The following is a 15,922-nucleotide window of genomic DNA, read 5'->3' as shown; positions in this document are numbered from 1 at the left end:
CGGGAAATTTTGGAAAGGCGGGAAATTTTCGCTTGGTCATAGCAAGATGGGAGGAGCTTGAGCACAAACACCACTAGGGGCGCTGTTTATATATTACCTTCAAATGTACAAATACACAAACGTCATATGTACACAAACACACACACACACACACACACATATATATATACACAATTAAAACAAATACAATAAAAAAATCATAAACAAAAAAACAATATGTTATATTTACATTTTAAAATAATATATGCGTATACATTAAAGAAAGAAAAATAAAAGCAGGGAATAAACAGAAAAAAGGTGATTGAAGAACCACATATCCAACAAATATTGGATATTTTGATAGTTACAAGTAAAATGGCAAGTGGTGAAGTTTGGAGGAGTGAAAATCAGAGGGAAGAAAGAGAAAGATGAGGATGAGGGGAGGAGAAGAAGTAAGGAAGGAAGGAAGGAAGGAGAAACAGCGGTGATGATGTGATGGGAACCTCATTCTCATCCTCATCATCATACATGCGCATTTGGCGCTATTTATGCAGCATGGCGCTGGTGTGCACATCTTAATCCGGGGAGCTCGCGTGGACTGAACAAAACGTGATTTTCCCCCACGTTTACATAAATAGTTAAAAACGGGTTTTCTATTTAAAAAACGGATAAACACGGATCAGGTCAATAAGTAAGTAAGAAGGAAGGGAGGAAAGAGGAGTACTCGGCGGTGCGAGGCGTGCAGGACAGCGGCGTGCGGGGGGAAATCTACCGGCCTCCTTATTTTTTTTTGACCGGAGCCTGGAGGTTTTGTAGTCGTGCCGAAGGTCCGGGATGACGGTGAACTTGGACAAGGAGGCCTACTACCGCCGGATTAAACGGCTGTACGGCAACTGGAAGGTGAATCACGCCGAATATGGACGCCAAAGAACCGGCGGGAGGGGGGAATCCGATGCGGATCTGAGGCCTGGCCTGTACACCACTCTTGTTTTATCGATTTCCCAAATATCTACACAAATAAATACTTCGGGATTCTATAACGCACACCATTACATCTTATTAAGACAATACATACTCTTTTTCCATATTATATTTCATATAATGTGTTTCTTTAGCGGTGTAAGGCATCCCGCGCTCCTATGCTAGCTTTAGCTTATTAGCATGATTTCTTGCTAGGTCCGTTTTTATTATTTTATTTACTCATTCACGAAAGACGTGACTGAGCTGAAAGTTGAGGATTTTCCTTTATTTTATGGTTTAGATCCATATTTGGGTAGCTAAACCCTTTTCTTAAATAAAGAAGTGGTTTTATTTGAGTTAGTTAGCATTAGCAGCTAGTCACGAGTTCAGCCTGCTAGCTAGCATCTTTTCTGTAATAGAAAAGTAACAGCTTAGCAGCCCGCCGTCATTTGTGCCTTTGTGTTCGGAATATTAAGTTATTAAAAGGCCACATTTATTTAATTGTTGGCAAAAATCGTAAAATTGTTCTCATAAATGATGAGTTGCATTCTATATAGCTGTATACCCCATGTATCAGCTTTGCTGCATTAAAACAGTAGGAATATCTTATATATCAGTATAGTCAAATTAATGTCATATTGCAAGTTGAGTTTATAATAAACCCAAATATGAGTTGATTAAACGTATAATCTTGCATTTCTTGACAAAATAAGTGAAGTGTTTCAAGCTTGATACCCAAGTAATGAGTACAAATTTTGCATTTGGTCTATTTAAGATTTCTAGAAGAAAATCTTAGATTCATAGATTTTTCCACCATCGTCCATGTCGTAACTATGAATCCTCTCTGTCTCCTCTGTCTACAGAAAGGTGAGAATGAGTTCGGGAAGGTGGATGCCATCGTGGTGTCTGTTGGAGTAGATGAGGAGATTGTGTATGCCAAGTCCACCGCCCTCGAGGTAAACTTCACCTCTGTTTTTTTATATTCTTATGGAGACATCCATCCAGAGTGATGCATGGACTTGCACGGTCATGTTGATGGTCAATCTTTATAAAACAAGATATACGTTTATTCTTCTCAAAATGGTGAAATTTCTGTGAAGAAGAAAATGTGCAAGTATTTAAAAGTAGAGACATAATACAAGTATATAAATCGGTGTATAAATACAAAAGAGACCACCAATAAAGTAGTTACACTTTCACACATATTGCATGGTTTAAATAGGTGTTATTGCACAGTAAATACACAATACCAGTGTGTATTATGGTGACTGGTTCACTGGGAGCAGCTCTTATTGTACAGTCGAATAGCAGCCGGGAGAAAAGATCTTCTGTATTGTAGCTGCTCATAGACAAAACTGTTTCATGCAGAAGGTGAGCAGTGATGATAGTTTAGCTACCACCCTCCTTTCTCCCACCTCCTGTACAGTGTCCAGGGGGATCTCCAGGACTGAGCTGGCGTGCCTGATCAGCTTGTCCAGTCTCTTCCTGTTTGCGGCAGAGATGCTGCTGCACCAGCAGACCACCCCATAGAAAATGGCTGAGGCCACCACAGAGTCAAAAAAGGTCTTCAGTAGCTTTCCCTGGACTCCAAAAGACCGTAGTCTCCTCAGCAAAAAGAGTCTGCTCTTTCCTTTTGTAAATTGTAAATTGCTTCAGCAAAATATAGGCATGTATATGCAAGCAGATCACAAGATAAGAAAAAGTCATGACAGTGAATCTCTCACCTGGTTTTCATGTGGAAAGTGTTGTGAGCGCTAAGGATCCAAAACCTTTTTTTTATTATTATATACTTTATGCATTTTATTCTGTATAGTATTTTTTTAAGGTTTTATTTTTTTTATTGTAATGAATAATATAAAATTACCTCATACACAGACATGGCTGTTTGGCTACGAGCTGACAGACACCATAATGGTGTTCTGCGAGACCAAGATAATTTTCTTGGCCAGCAAGAAGAAGCTGGATTTCCTCAAACAGGTGGCCGTCACGAAAGGAAACGAAAACGCAAACGGGATCCCACCGATCACGCTCTTGGTTCGAGAGAAGGTACAAACCATGTCGCATGTTTTGTTTTTCCGTTTTTGTTATGCCCTAAACGTGAAGACATTACGATGCAAATGTTGCTGATATCTTAATCACTTGACCTTATATAACGTTTTTTAAATATATATGAACATAGAATCTGTTTCTTTTAAAAGTGACACAATGTGTCCTAAATGAATGTTGTGTAGATATGAACTAATCAGTTGCATTGTAAATTTTTGGGGAATTGGTGGCTCCAGATTGCTGTTTGGAAAGTCAGAGTTTCAAGCCTCAGGACTGCCCAATTTTCACGGTTGAGCAAGGAAGCAAATCCACAAAGACATTGAGAATGTAAAACTAGTGATAGATTTGTAACAGTTTGTCTCTATCTGCAGCTTTTTGTCCCATTTTCACTCTGTGATCACGTGCACGATCAAGTGTTATTATTTATTCATTTCTTTTCTGTTGTTTCAGAATGAAAGTAACAAGGCGAACTTTGAAAAGATGATCGAAGCGATCCGCGGCAGTAAATCGGGGAAGACGGTCGGCGTTTTTATCAAAGACAAATTTCCCGGAGAGTACATGAAGAGCTGGAACGACATGCTCACAGCCGAGGGCCTGGAGAAGGTGAGGGCGATAACAAAGTGAGCCGAGTATGAACTAAGAGTGTGTTTATAAAATAAAAAAAAGTAGAGCTGTTTCATTTATATATTCTTATATTGGAGCCTGAGTGTCAATGTGTGTCTCTTAGGTGGACATCAGTGCAGTGGTGGCATATACAATGACGGTCAAGGAAGATGGAGAGCTGGCTCTGATGAAGAAAGCGGCTTCAATCACCAGTGATGTCTTCACAAAGTTTTTCAAGGAACGGGTCATGGAGATCGTAGATGCTGATGAGGTGAGGAACACAATGGATTTTTTTTATTTTTATTTCCCTTCACACTAATAAGAAATGCTGCTTAGAGGTTTAAAAGAGCACTTAATTTTTTTATGGTCTTCGATTGTTCTGTGTATTTGGGTGTGAAGTTTAGACAATAAAAAATGGAAATGCTTTTAATAAGCAGGAATGTTTGCAGACATTATGTTATTGAGGCATTAGGGTGGGAATTCTCATGTTCTACCAGAGTAGGTTGTTTAGTCTGGAGTTGGTTCTAGGCCACATTAGCTAACTGGATTGCGTCACAGGCATATCAAGTGAATTTCTTTCCTTTTGGGTTACCCGCTGTGTGTTCTCTATAATACCTTTCCATCAGTAGTGCTTAATGTGTATGTATATACACCGATCAGGCGTTACATTACGAGTGATGAATAACACTGATTATCTCATCATGGCACCTGTTAGTGGGTGGATATATTTATTAGGCAGCAAGTGAATATTTTGTACTTAATGTTGATGTTAAAAGCAGGAAAAATGGGCGAGCGTAAGGATTTGAGCTTTGAGTTTAACGAGGGACAAATTGTGACGTCTAGACGACTGGGTCAGAGCATCTCCAAGACTGCAGCTCTTGTGGGATGTTCCCAGTCTGCAGTGGTCAGTATCTATCAAAAGTGCTCCAAGGAAGGAACATGGAGAACCGGCGACAGGGTTGTGGGTGGTCTGAGGCTTAATGATGCACGTACGGATACAACAGATGAGTTAATCCTGTTAATGCTTGACAGATGAGAACTGTTTTGGCAGCAAAAGGGGGACCAACACAATATTAGGCAGGTGGTCATATTGCTATGGCTGATCGGTGTATATTTAGTCTATAATTTGACGCTGGATGTCTGCAACGATGCATCTTGTTCACGTTTTAACAGAAAGTAAAACACAGTCGGCTAGCCGAATCGGTGGAGAAGGCGATAGAGGACAGGAAATTCTTGGGTGGTGTGGATCCCTCGACGGTGGAGATGTGCTACCCTCCTATCATTCAGAGTGGCGGTAACTACAGCCTCAAATTCAGCGTGGTCAGGTGAGAACAGGACACCAAGGCGTGCTTTTTATTTATTTATTTGTTTGTTTGTTTGTTATTTTTTATTTATATGCAAAAGAGCGTACCGAAGTAGGATTTACATTTCGTATGAAAACACTTCCTTGTGCTTTTTCTCCAACATAGTGACAAGAATCATATGCATTTTGGCGCAATAACGTGTGCAATGGGCATACGTTACAAATCCTACTGTTCTAACCTGGTACGTACGCTTATGGTGGACCCGCCGCAGGAAATGCAGGACAATTACAACTTCCTTCTCCAGGTAGAGGAGGAGCTACTCAAAGAGCTTAAGCATGGTAAGAAGTTGTGAGAAGAACACTCTGTGTTTGAAATGTATTAAATAAATAAATAAAAAACCACAATAACGGTGTCTCTTTTATTTTCTTTGTTTAAAATTAGGGGTCAAGATCTGTGATGCCTACAATGCAGTCATGGATTATGTCAAAAAGGAGAAACCAGATCTGGTTAGCAAGCTTACAAAGAACCTTGGGTACGTTTTGTCCCTCTCGCACGCACCCTGTCAGAACCATAGTCTTTAAAGAAACACTTTTTAATGAGTGCAGTATTACTAAATATTATAAGTGCATATGTGTAAAGCAATTTCAGATTTTTTAAAATGATTTTGAAGATAAATCAGGACAATACTAAGCAAAAAGCTTAGACAAGCTTAAAACCTGGTTTTTCCTTTCACACACATGCACATGTAGTAATGTTATTGTTTTTGTGCTTTTTCAGGTTTGCCATGGGGATCGAGTTTAGGGAAGCATCTTTGGTCCTGAATGCTAAAAACCAGTACAAACTGAAGAAAGGTAAGAGTTCAGTTTAATTTGTACTGCTTTTTGCAGGTTTTTCTTTATAAATGTATAACTAATGAGCGAGCCAGTGGTGACAGTGGCAAGAAAAATCTCTTCGAATGGAGGCCACTCTGTGCAGCATGGGACGGTTTCTCATCAATGCTTTGCGTGGTTCCATGAAATTCCGGAGTAAGAACAGGCGCTTTGAGGATTGATTGGACTGTAGCTAATGTCTGCTACATCGTATATCTGCTATAAATGGACATTTAGTGCAACCCAGATGAGGATGGGTTCCCTCTTTAGTCTGGTTCCTCTCAAGGTTTCTTCCTTATGCCATCTCGGTGAGATTTTCCTTGCCACTGTCGCCACCGGCTCGCTCATCAGGGACAAACTTACTTATAAAAAACATATTCACTTTTAATTACCACATTATCTGTGTAAAGCTGCTTTGAGACAATGTTCATTGTTAAAAGCACTATACAAATAAAAATGAATGGAATTGAATTATTAGGAAGAATCATTGTCGATGTGTACAGTTTAGTGATGTGCTACTAAATGCAGAACTGTTCAGTAAAAAATGTGAACCTAAACCATTGTAGCAGACTGTAGATATTAATTGCAATGCAAATTCATCCTCATGGTTCTTGGGTTGCTCTGTAGCTTTATGGATCTTTAGGCTATTCATGTGGAATCATCCCTAGCTGCACTCTTTCCAATGCACACCAAAGTCTTGAGTGAGAATGTAAGGGTTACGGTTTCACAAGTGCAGCACGATTCATTGTATCGCACTCGTGATGTCGGCTCGGGCGATTACATGACTGCAAATGTCGCGATTTAATTAAATAAATAAGTGCATGTGTGAACACACACTTTATGAACAGTTTGCAGATTTCGTGCCGCTAACGAAACAAAGTCCCGATAGTCTCAGTTTAGGCAGTGAACCTAAAGAAGAAAGAGATGACTGGCAAACAGCTTTCTTTTATTTTTTGAAATAAAATAAATAAATGTCTCTGCCCTCCCACCACAATGCTCCACACCATATAAATCATTAGCAACCTTCCATAAAAAGTTTTAAACACATTTAATGATAATGACTGCAAAATTGCCTGAATTCAAGTGTGTAAACAAATACTGTATCTCAAAGTTCAGCTGAAAAACAGGTGAATAATTTAAATGGGCAGCAGGGCATTCCCTATTTGTTTGAGCAAAATGTTCGTTTTATTTAATTCAGTTGTACTTTGGAGACAATTATGAACCTCCTAATATTGATTAAACAAAAAAGGTTTAAATTTGTTAATTTGAACAGGTTCTTGAAAATGCATTTTCAAGAACATTTTCATTGTGACTTGTATGCATGCAGGCATGGTGTTGAGCGTGAGTCTCGGATTTGCCGACTTGCTGAACAGCGAGGGAAAGAAGGAGGAGCAAAAGAAATATGCCCTGTTCATCGGCGACTCGGTTCTGATCAACGAGGTAACCTGCGTAGACACGTACACACATTAAGCAGATGAACCTGCAGGTTACCATCTTTTGCATAATGCAGCTCGGAAATCCAGCTAACTGAACTTGCATTTGCAAATGCGAAATGGATCATGTGTGAATGGGGTCTTTCTGGTAACTTGTAGGAGGACCCAGCCATCATTTTAACACCAGTGAAAAAGAAGATCAAGAATGTTGGAATTTTCCTTAAGGTAAACACATTACCAGCATTATTATAATTTTTTTTATACAGGTGTTTCTTGTGTATATACTCCAGGAAGCTTGCGTATAGATATCTCCTGTACATTTAGTCTCGCGTTGTGTGTGTTTTCCTTAATGTAGAATGATGATGAGGAGGACGAAGAAGAAGAGGAGAATGATGCCGAAGAACTGCTGGGGAAAGGAGCTCGTGCTACCCTTTTGGCTGACCGGACCAGGGTGTGTGCCTTTTTTATGTTGCTTATTCTTCTACTGTATGTAGATGTATCATATATAGAGAGAGATGTACTGACTTATTGATATTATTATTATTATTATTCAATTTTTTTATATAAAATAACTAATTGAATAGAATGAGATGACTGCAGAAGAGAAGAGGCGGGCCCATCAAAGGGAACTGGCCAATCAGATGAACGAAGAGGCCAAAAGGCGGTTAACAGAACAGAAGGGTGAACAGCAGGTCCAAAAGTATGAAAAAATGTGTTTGGTTTTTTTTGCTAAACTGTAAAGTGAATAGCCATGCATTATCTCTGGGGTTTTCCCAAGTACTTTAAAGTGTTATACATCTTATGCATAGAATTTATGTATATATGTGAGTGTCGTTTGTCTGTATGGTTTCTGTCGCCGTGTTGAACACTCACTTTTTTGACGTCCTTAGGGCAAGAAAGTCAAACGTGTCCTACAGGAATGTGTCCCAGATGCCTCGAGAGAAGGACATTCGGGAAATGAAGCTTCATATCGACAAGAAGTACGAGACGGTTGTCATGCCGGTGTTTGGAATAGCAACTCCCTTTCACATCGCCACTATTAAGGTATATGCATGGCACAACTGTTTTGAGAAGTGTGGGCTCAAAATAATCTGTACAGGCTATGTATACACTAATCTAGAATAAAGGGTGTTTTTTCAATCTAAAAACAATCCAGCCATTAGGGTTGCACAAACCAGTGCGCTCTTCGTGCCGGCCCCAAACCCAGATAAATTGGGAGGGTTGCGTTTGGAAGGTCAGGAAGGTCATCCAGCGTAAAACGTGCCGTATCAAAAATGCGATTACAAACCTGATTTTTATTCCGGATCAGTCGAGGACTGGGTTACGAATGACCGCCTCGAAGTATTGTTAGCCAACAAGGTACCGGTAAATTAGGCTACTGTTGGCCGAAGAAGGAGAAGAGGAGGAGGAAGATGTCTACAGAGACGGCAGGGAAAGGAGAAGTGTGGGGGAGTGCAGTTTGGGTTGGTATGTTAAATGTTGGTACTATGACGGGTAAAGGGAGATAGGTAGCTGATATAATGGAGAGGAGAAAGGTAGATGTTGTGTGTTCAGGAGACCAAGTGGAAAGGGAGTAAGGGCAGGAACATTTGGAGGTGGGTTTAAACTGTTCTCTCAGGTGTGGATGGAGAAATGGTGTAGGGGTGATTCTGAAAGAAGAGTACAGTAAGAGTGTAGTGGAGGTGCAAATCGTAAAACGTTTTCACCCGCATAATTTCCGCCTGTCGTTTATTTACTTTCTGGCTCTTAGAATTGTCTAAAATTATTTTTTTTTCTTTCTTGAAAGCCTCCATTTTTACAGTCCACACTGCAATGCGAAATTTACGTTTTTAAATGTGTATACACTCTGTACATCCCCACTTCCGCACCCTTAGTTCTTGTTGGTACCAACTTACAGCAAAACCACTTCTAAAATGCACAAAAAAAATAATGTATTTTATCTTATTTGTGTGTTTAGAACATCAGTATGTCAGTCGAGGGAGACTACACCTACTTGAGAATAAACTTCTTCGTTCCTGGCAGCTCTCTGGGGAGGCACGAGGGCAACATCTTCCCCAACCCTGAAGCCACCTTTGTTAAAGAAATGTGAGCGCCTTATTTTGTTTTATATTCAAATAAGTAACATCTTATTCAGATTTAAAGTAATTTACTTATATTAAACAGCTGAACATTACGTTTTTTGCTCGATGATGACTAGAGGTTGTTTAAGAGGAATTTGGTGTATGTGTGGTGGCAGCTTAGCCATAGTGCCTCTTAGGTGGATAAAACTTACAGGAAAATTACTATTCTTGGCAATAGTGGTTATAAATTGTGCACAGGGCCATAAAGGTAAACTTTTCATTTTGTGCGTCTTGGTTAGAACAACATGCAGTAGTGAGAGATGACTGGAAATTTTTTTGCAATTTTGAAAGTTCTACTTGGGACATTTAATGTTATCTGACAAGTTTTTATCAACATGATGTTAAAGATTTTATGATGTTTTTCCTTCTTAGTACATACCGTGCATCAAACCTTAAGGCTCCTGGCGACACGGCAGTTCCCTCCACCAACTTGCAAAACGCCTTCCGTATAATCAAGGAGGTGCAGAAACGCTATAAGACACGTGAGGCTGAGGAGAAGGAGAAAGAGGGCATCGTAAAGCAGGACTCGCTAGTCATCAACTTGAACCGCAGTAACCCCAAGCTCAAAGACCTTTACATCCGACCCAATATTGCTCAAAAGAGGATGCAGGGCTCATTGGAGGCGCACACCAATGGTGAAAGGGATTTTATTTTTTATTTTTTTGTATTCTATAGTTTGACCTTACATGTCTACAGTTTATGGTATTTTTATGTTTGACTTATCTGATGAGTATATTTCCAAACAAACATGTCCCAACTAGCCACCATGCTAACTTTCTTTTTCCATAAAATAAACCTGTACACTGCAGCTTTAGTTACCAGTGTGAAAGTTTAATTTAATAAGTATAGCCTCATGTAACTGGGATCATAAACTTAATCAGCTGTATGTCTAGGAATTTGAGAGTGGAATATCGCTGCCTTGAGTGTGATTTGTGAGTAAGGTCTAATAAGTGCATATGCATGGGTAAACCTTTTCTACCTGTTGTACAACACTGTATGCTTATAGTCTACAAATTGTACTACAGATATTCTGTTATGATAATGTAAAGGAAGCAGGTGTCTTGTGTCGAACGAAACCTGCATATCTGAAGTACTGCCCCCTCAGGTTGGACACAGTTTGACCTTGTTTGCTTGTTCACAGGTTTCCGCTTCACATCAGTGCGTGGGGATAAAGTGGACATCCTGTACAACAACATCAAGCACGCCGTATTCCAGCCATGTGATGGAGAAATGATCATTGTTTTGCATTTCCATCTCAAGGTGCACATTTGCGTTTACTATGTCAATGCAGGCCTGCGAAGTTTCCTCAGAATCAAAATCGGTTTGAAGCAGTTACTACTTTTAGATTTTCTGTTCAGGATCTCTGTAAAGGGTGTATGTAAAAAGCAGATCATCAATAACTGTTCCAATAGTAACAGCCGTTTGAGTAATTTGTCATGGCAATGTCTTTTATCAGCTAATAGCAACTCATAAATCATACGATGACCCTGAAAAATCAATACATGGAGGCCAAATTGGTTGAGCTGTTAAAGAAATTGACATTTAGCCACTGCATATAATCTTTTTTTTTTTTTTTTTATTAATTTATTTTTTCCTTCCCCAGAACGCTATCATGTTTGGAAAAAAGCGCCACACTGACGTACAGTTCTACACAGAGGTGGGAGAGATCACCACCGACCTGGGAAAACACCAGCACATGCACGACCGAGACGACCTGTATGCCGAGCAGATGGAACGTGAGATGAGACACAAGCTCAAGTCTGCCTTTAAGAACTTCATCGAGAAAGTGGAGACACTTACCAAGGAGGAGCTCGAGTTCGAAGTCCCTTTCCGGGATTTGGGGTAAAAGACTGTATAAACTATAAATTATATAGTTGAGATTTCTGTTCAAAGTATCTTGATATTTAACTCCCTTTGTGCATCTTCTGTGCAGTTTCCAGGGCGCCCCCTACAGAAGCACTTGCCTACTACAGCCAACATCTAGTTCACTGTGCAATGTGACTGAATGGGTGAGTGTGAAAGCAGATTATGTAGAAAAAAATTCACTATGCTTGTTTAATTTAATTTTATATACATGAATTGCAACAAGTTTCTTTTTTTTTTTTGTCAAATATTTTGGATATGAAAAGAAATTTGACTACTTTTTTTTGTAAACTTTGTACTTTGGGTAAAGCCTGAGTAAAGTTCATTAGTTTCAGTGTAGACCTGCGGCTTATACACAAGATGCGGCTTATTTATGTTAAAAGTAAAAATATTTGTAAAATTCAGTGGGTGCGGCTTATACAAGGGTGCGCTTTATATTCCGGAAATTACGATAATTATAAATAAGTAAAAGTGCCAGATTTGGCAGGTATACAAGTGCAGCTAGACAAGTTTTTCCCTTCACTATCATGAAACTTTATGTATGTATATGGATGGCTATTTTACATAGCGCCATATTTCATGCGAATAATTTGTCATTGTTCAAAATAAATAGAGGCTTTGTCTGTGTTCCCCTCTTTAGCCTCCTTTCGTAGTGACGCTGGATGAAGTGGAACTCGTTCATTTTGAGCGTGTGCAGTTTCACCTAAAGAACTTTGACGTCGTAATAGTCTACAAAGACTATAACAAGAAAGTAACGATGATCAATGCGGTGCCCGTCAACTCTCTCGATCCGATTAAAGAGTGGCTCAAGTAGGTTCACTTTAAACTGGATGCTGGTTAAGGCGTCATGGTTTTTGTATTTATTTGCATTTCACTTTCCTTAGCTGTTGTGTGTGTGGGTGTTTGGTTAGAGATTTTGCTCTTGGTCTAAAATGCTGGTGCTGAGTGAACTCAATAAAAGTGCCTTTTAGTTGTTGTTTGAAACCCACAGTATCTGCAGAACTGTTACTATTAAATGTATAGTATATAATCTTTCATTGGACTGTACAACTAAACTTTATTTTAGTTTTCAGATGGTATGGATGGGGAAACTAACTACTTTACCTTTTTTCCAGCTCATGTGACATCAAGTACACAGAAGGAGTTCAGTCACTGAACTGGACCAAGATCATGAAGACTATTGTTGATGACCCTGAGGGATTTTTTGAACAGGGTGGTTGGTCCTTCCTTGACCCTGAGAGTGAGGTTAGTGAGAAGGAAATGTACTGGTTGGACATGAGCAAAGTTTTTATATATATATATATATATATTAAAAATAAGAGTGGGGGGGATCGTTACTTTTTGTCCTTTACTATATCGCTCCTATCCATTGTTGTAGTAATAATTGATTTCTTCTAAACTTCAATTTATTTATTTTTTTATACAATTTTCTCGATCTTTGTCTTCATAGTACATTTCCCCAAATCGCCATGTTCGTTTTTGGTTAGGTAATGGTTTGTAAATAAACATTGGGTTGTGCTTGTAGGGAAGTGGTGGAGATGAGGACTCAGAGTCTGAGATGGAGGATGAGACTTTTAACCCGTCAGCTGATGAGGAAGAGGAGGAAGAAGAAGACAGCGACGAAGATTACTCTTCGGAGACTGAAGACTCTGGTAATTTTCTTGAGCGTGTTTGGTGAAGGTGTCAAAAAAAATAATGGAATTTTTAAATGAACCCATATAAATATAAAACATAATTAATATTTTGTGTGTAACATATTTACCTAAAGTGTATTTTCAATTTTGTATTTGCGTCATGATGAATCTTAAATGTTTCTTAATTATTTTGTGCTTTTATTTTTTTTTGTTTCCCAGATTACAATGAATCACTGGGCAGTGAAGAGGAAAGTGGGAAAGACTGGGATGAACTGGAGGAAGAGGCCAGGAAAGGTGAGCACTTCACGTTCACACTGATGTTTTTGTTCGAGCGTTAACGCTGCCGTATCTCACTTTTTGTTGCGTCTCTCTATTCCTTTCTAGCTGACAGAGAGAGTCACTATGAGGATGATGAGACTACTACAAACAGGAAAAGGAAGGGTCGTTCGTCAGCTGCACCTCCCAGCAGCAAAAAGAAACGGCGGCGTTAGAACTTTCTCTCTCTTTCTCTCCCACACACACACACACGCACACTGCCAAATCGTGGTTTCTTTTACCCTTTCCTCTCCGTTTCACTCTCTTGCCGTCGCTGGAAAGCGAGTGATCAAGAAATAATGCAGAGAGCAGAAAGACATTTTTCTCACCTTTTTATTTCTCTTTGGCATGTGTGTGCGTGCGCATGAGTTCATTAAAGAGGTTTTCTTGTAAATTTCAACCTTTTTTTTTTTTGTTGTTTTTGTTATCCATAGAGAGAAGTGTTTGGTGTAATTTTCTCTTCTTTCTCACCCTCCTCCTTCAAATTTTTTTTTTTTTTTTTTTCCCCCCTTCCATATCTGTTCTTTTTGTCTCGTTTCCCCATGTTTCGTTCTTAAGGAAGAGATTGAATACGTTCGTGTATAGATTAATTTCGATTCTTGAATTCCACCCTCCCGCATCGTTTTTGTAAGGGGTTTGGGTTGTAAAGGGATGGAAGAGGGACGGACGAAGAGGTGGACACAGACGACCAATTTACATACGTTGATGTGAACACGTTCTTTTGTTATTACCATTTTTCTTCATTCTATATTGTAGTCTTGTATTGTTTAATAATAAAAAAAATCTTTTCCCCCCTTTTTTAATAAAAAATAAATAAATAAAATAAGTCTTAATATTTGTTCTGTATTGATTTGATGTGGGGTTTATCTGTTTATCTGCTTCCACGCTGAAGTTTTTATTTGAATGAGTTGGAAACAAAAGGCTTGGGTTAACATTGCGTAAATGTTCAGTTTGTGTGAGAATGAGGGCAAGAAGTGTGTTATCAGTAGGTTGCTATTAGAGAAGCTGATGGAAATTGCTGATTTGGAATTTTCATGTGCAAATTTTGGAATACAGCATGTTGTAGAAAGTGAAAATAAAAATGATAATTGATGGAGGAGAATTGATTCAATGTGACCAACTCTACAATAAGTTAAATCTATGGGCAAGTGGTTGCTCGAAAGATAAAGTTCTGGGTTACTGATCAGATGGTTTGGAGGTTTATATCCCCTGCACCACCAAGTTGCCACTGTTGGGACCCTGTGCAGGGGCTTTAACCCTCTCTCCTATTTATTTATAAACAAGATTTTTTTTGTCTTCATGCTCTATGTTGCATCCGTAGTTCTCCATGTCCATGTTGCTTAAAGTATTAAAAACAGGAAGTATTAATATATGGTACGTTTAGAAAATATAATGTGCGATTAAATATTTAATTTGATTGACAGCACTGATATTAATGATGTGAGATCCAGTTACCAACGTGACACTAAAACAGGTAGAAGTACTTTTTACTTAAGTACATGTCAGAGCCAAAACTGATTTACTTTGACTTGAGTAAAAAAGTATAATCAGTACTTCAACTTTTGCCATAATATTTTAAAACATGAGTATCTGTACTACATAAGTAAAGGATGTGTGTACTTTTGCCACCTCTGCAAATAAATGCATCTATTTATATTCACTGTAGCTACACAAGCACCTCAATAGACCACACATTGAACTTGAGGGTAGATGGATATCAGTTAATTCTTACTCTCTATTGCTTTAATATAGGCAATATTTCTGTGTTTGATCTAACTTCTGATCAGCAATAAACGAGTCATGTTACCAAAATAGATGTTCTCTGTGTACAGCAGAGGTGACAAAAGTACACACATCCTTTACTTAAGTAGAAGTACAGATACTCATGTTTTAAAATACTTGGGTAAAAGTTGAAGTACTGATTATACTTTTTTACTTAAGTGAAAGTAAAGAAATCTTGGCTCTGACATGTACTTAAGTAAAAAGTAGTTATTACTTCCACCTGTTTTAGCTGTTAACTGGACCTCACATCATGATGGATAGATAGATGGATGGATGGATGGATAGATGTGATAGCCTAGTGGGTTAATGTCAGTATCCCCACGAGGATGAGTTTGAGAGTTTGATTCCTGGTCGAGCTGGTTGCTGTGTTGGTAAATAAAACTTCTGGACCTTGTTCCCTCTGAAAACATTTCAATTCTGTCCTTTCTGTGTTGGATTGATTTCTTGAGTTCCTGGTCTTTAATGAAAGATAACTCCACCAAAAAAAAAAGCACTTCTGTGGTAGCTCAGTGGGTTAAGGCTTGTGCCTGAACATGGTCCTTAATATAGTCCACGCTGGTGATAAGGATTCAAAGCCAGTCCTACATGCCTTCTTTCTTACTGCGCTGGCATGAAACAAAGTATGAACCCTCCAAAAAGCACACATGCTTTTCAGCAGTGGTCGCTCAGTGGTTTAAGGCTTGTGCCTCATCTAAACATGCATCCCAATCTGATCTCTTCCATGGTTTAGTGGGTTAAGGCTGGTGCCTCGCTGAAGTCCTAGACTTAACACTTGACACACACTCATTACTCATCTCAGCCCATTCCACCATCATTTATTTATTATTATTTATACTCTACCGTACTACACTGTTTACATGCTGTTTTTTGCACCTTTACTGTTTCTTATTACACTATACTGTTACACTATACTGTTTACATGCTGTCTTTTGCACCTCTTGACTGCTGCTGTTTTTTGCACTACATTGTGTCTGTTTATATTCACTCCCGGGTATAGTTTTTACAGTTCTCCTC

The 15,922-nt window shown here is 38.9% G+C and overlaps 1 protein-coding gene across 1 annotated transcript; it reads left to right on the top strand.

The window, feature by feature from the left end:
- Positions 1 to 462: 462 nt before the first annotated feature.
- Positions 463 to 13,952, top strand: supt16h (SPT16 homolog, facilitates chromatin remodeling subunit). Its single transcript, XM_046843295.1, has 24 exons — positions 463 to 879; positions 1,803 to 1,895; positions 2,815 to 2,985; positions 3,436 to 3,588; positions 3,713 to 3,859; positions 4,762 to 4,913; positions 5,058 to 5,230; positions 5,334 to 5,424; positions 5,670 to 5,743; positions 7,089 to 7,201; positions 7,354 to 7,419; positions 7,550 to 7,645; positions 7,779 to 7,894; positions 8,085 to 8,238; positions 9,152 to 9,279; positions 9,687 to 9,949; positions 10,456 to 10,574; positions 10,918 to 11,156; positions 11,248 to 11,323; positions 11,818 to 11,987; positions 12,293 to 12,422; positions 12,703 to 12,829; positions 13,031 to 13,105; positions 13,196 to 13,952. The coding sequence occupies exons 1-24, from the start codon at positions 814 to 816 to the stop codon at positions 13,300 to 13,302; spliced, it is 3,099 nt and encodes a 1,032-aa protein (XP_046699251.1). The 5' UTR covers positions 463 to 813; the 3' UTR covers positions 13,303 to 13,952.
- The last annotated feature ends 1,970 nt before the right edge of the window (positions 13,953 to 15,922 follow it).

Source organism: Silurus meridionalis, chromosome 28 (assembly GCF_014805685.1).
Source record: "Silurus meridionalis isolate SWU-2019-XX chromosome 28, ASM1480568v1, whole genome shotgun sequence".
Classification (NCBI taxonomy): Eukaryota; Metazoa; Chordata; class Actinopteri; order Siluriformes; family Siluridae; genus Silurus; species Silurus meridionalis.
Note: the sequence above shows the minus strand (reverse complement) of the source record. Positions and strands in the feature narration are given on the sequence as shown.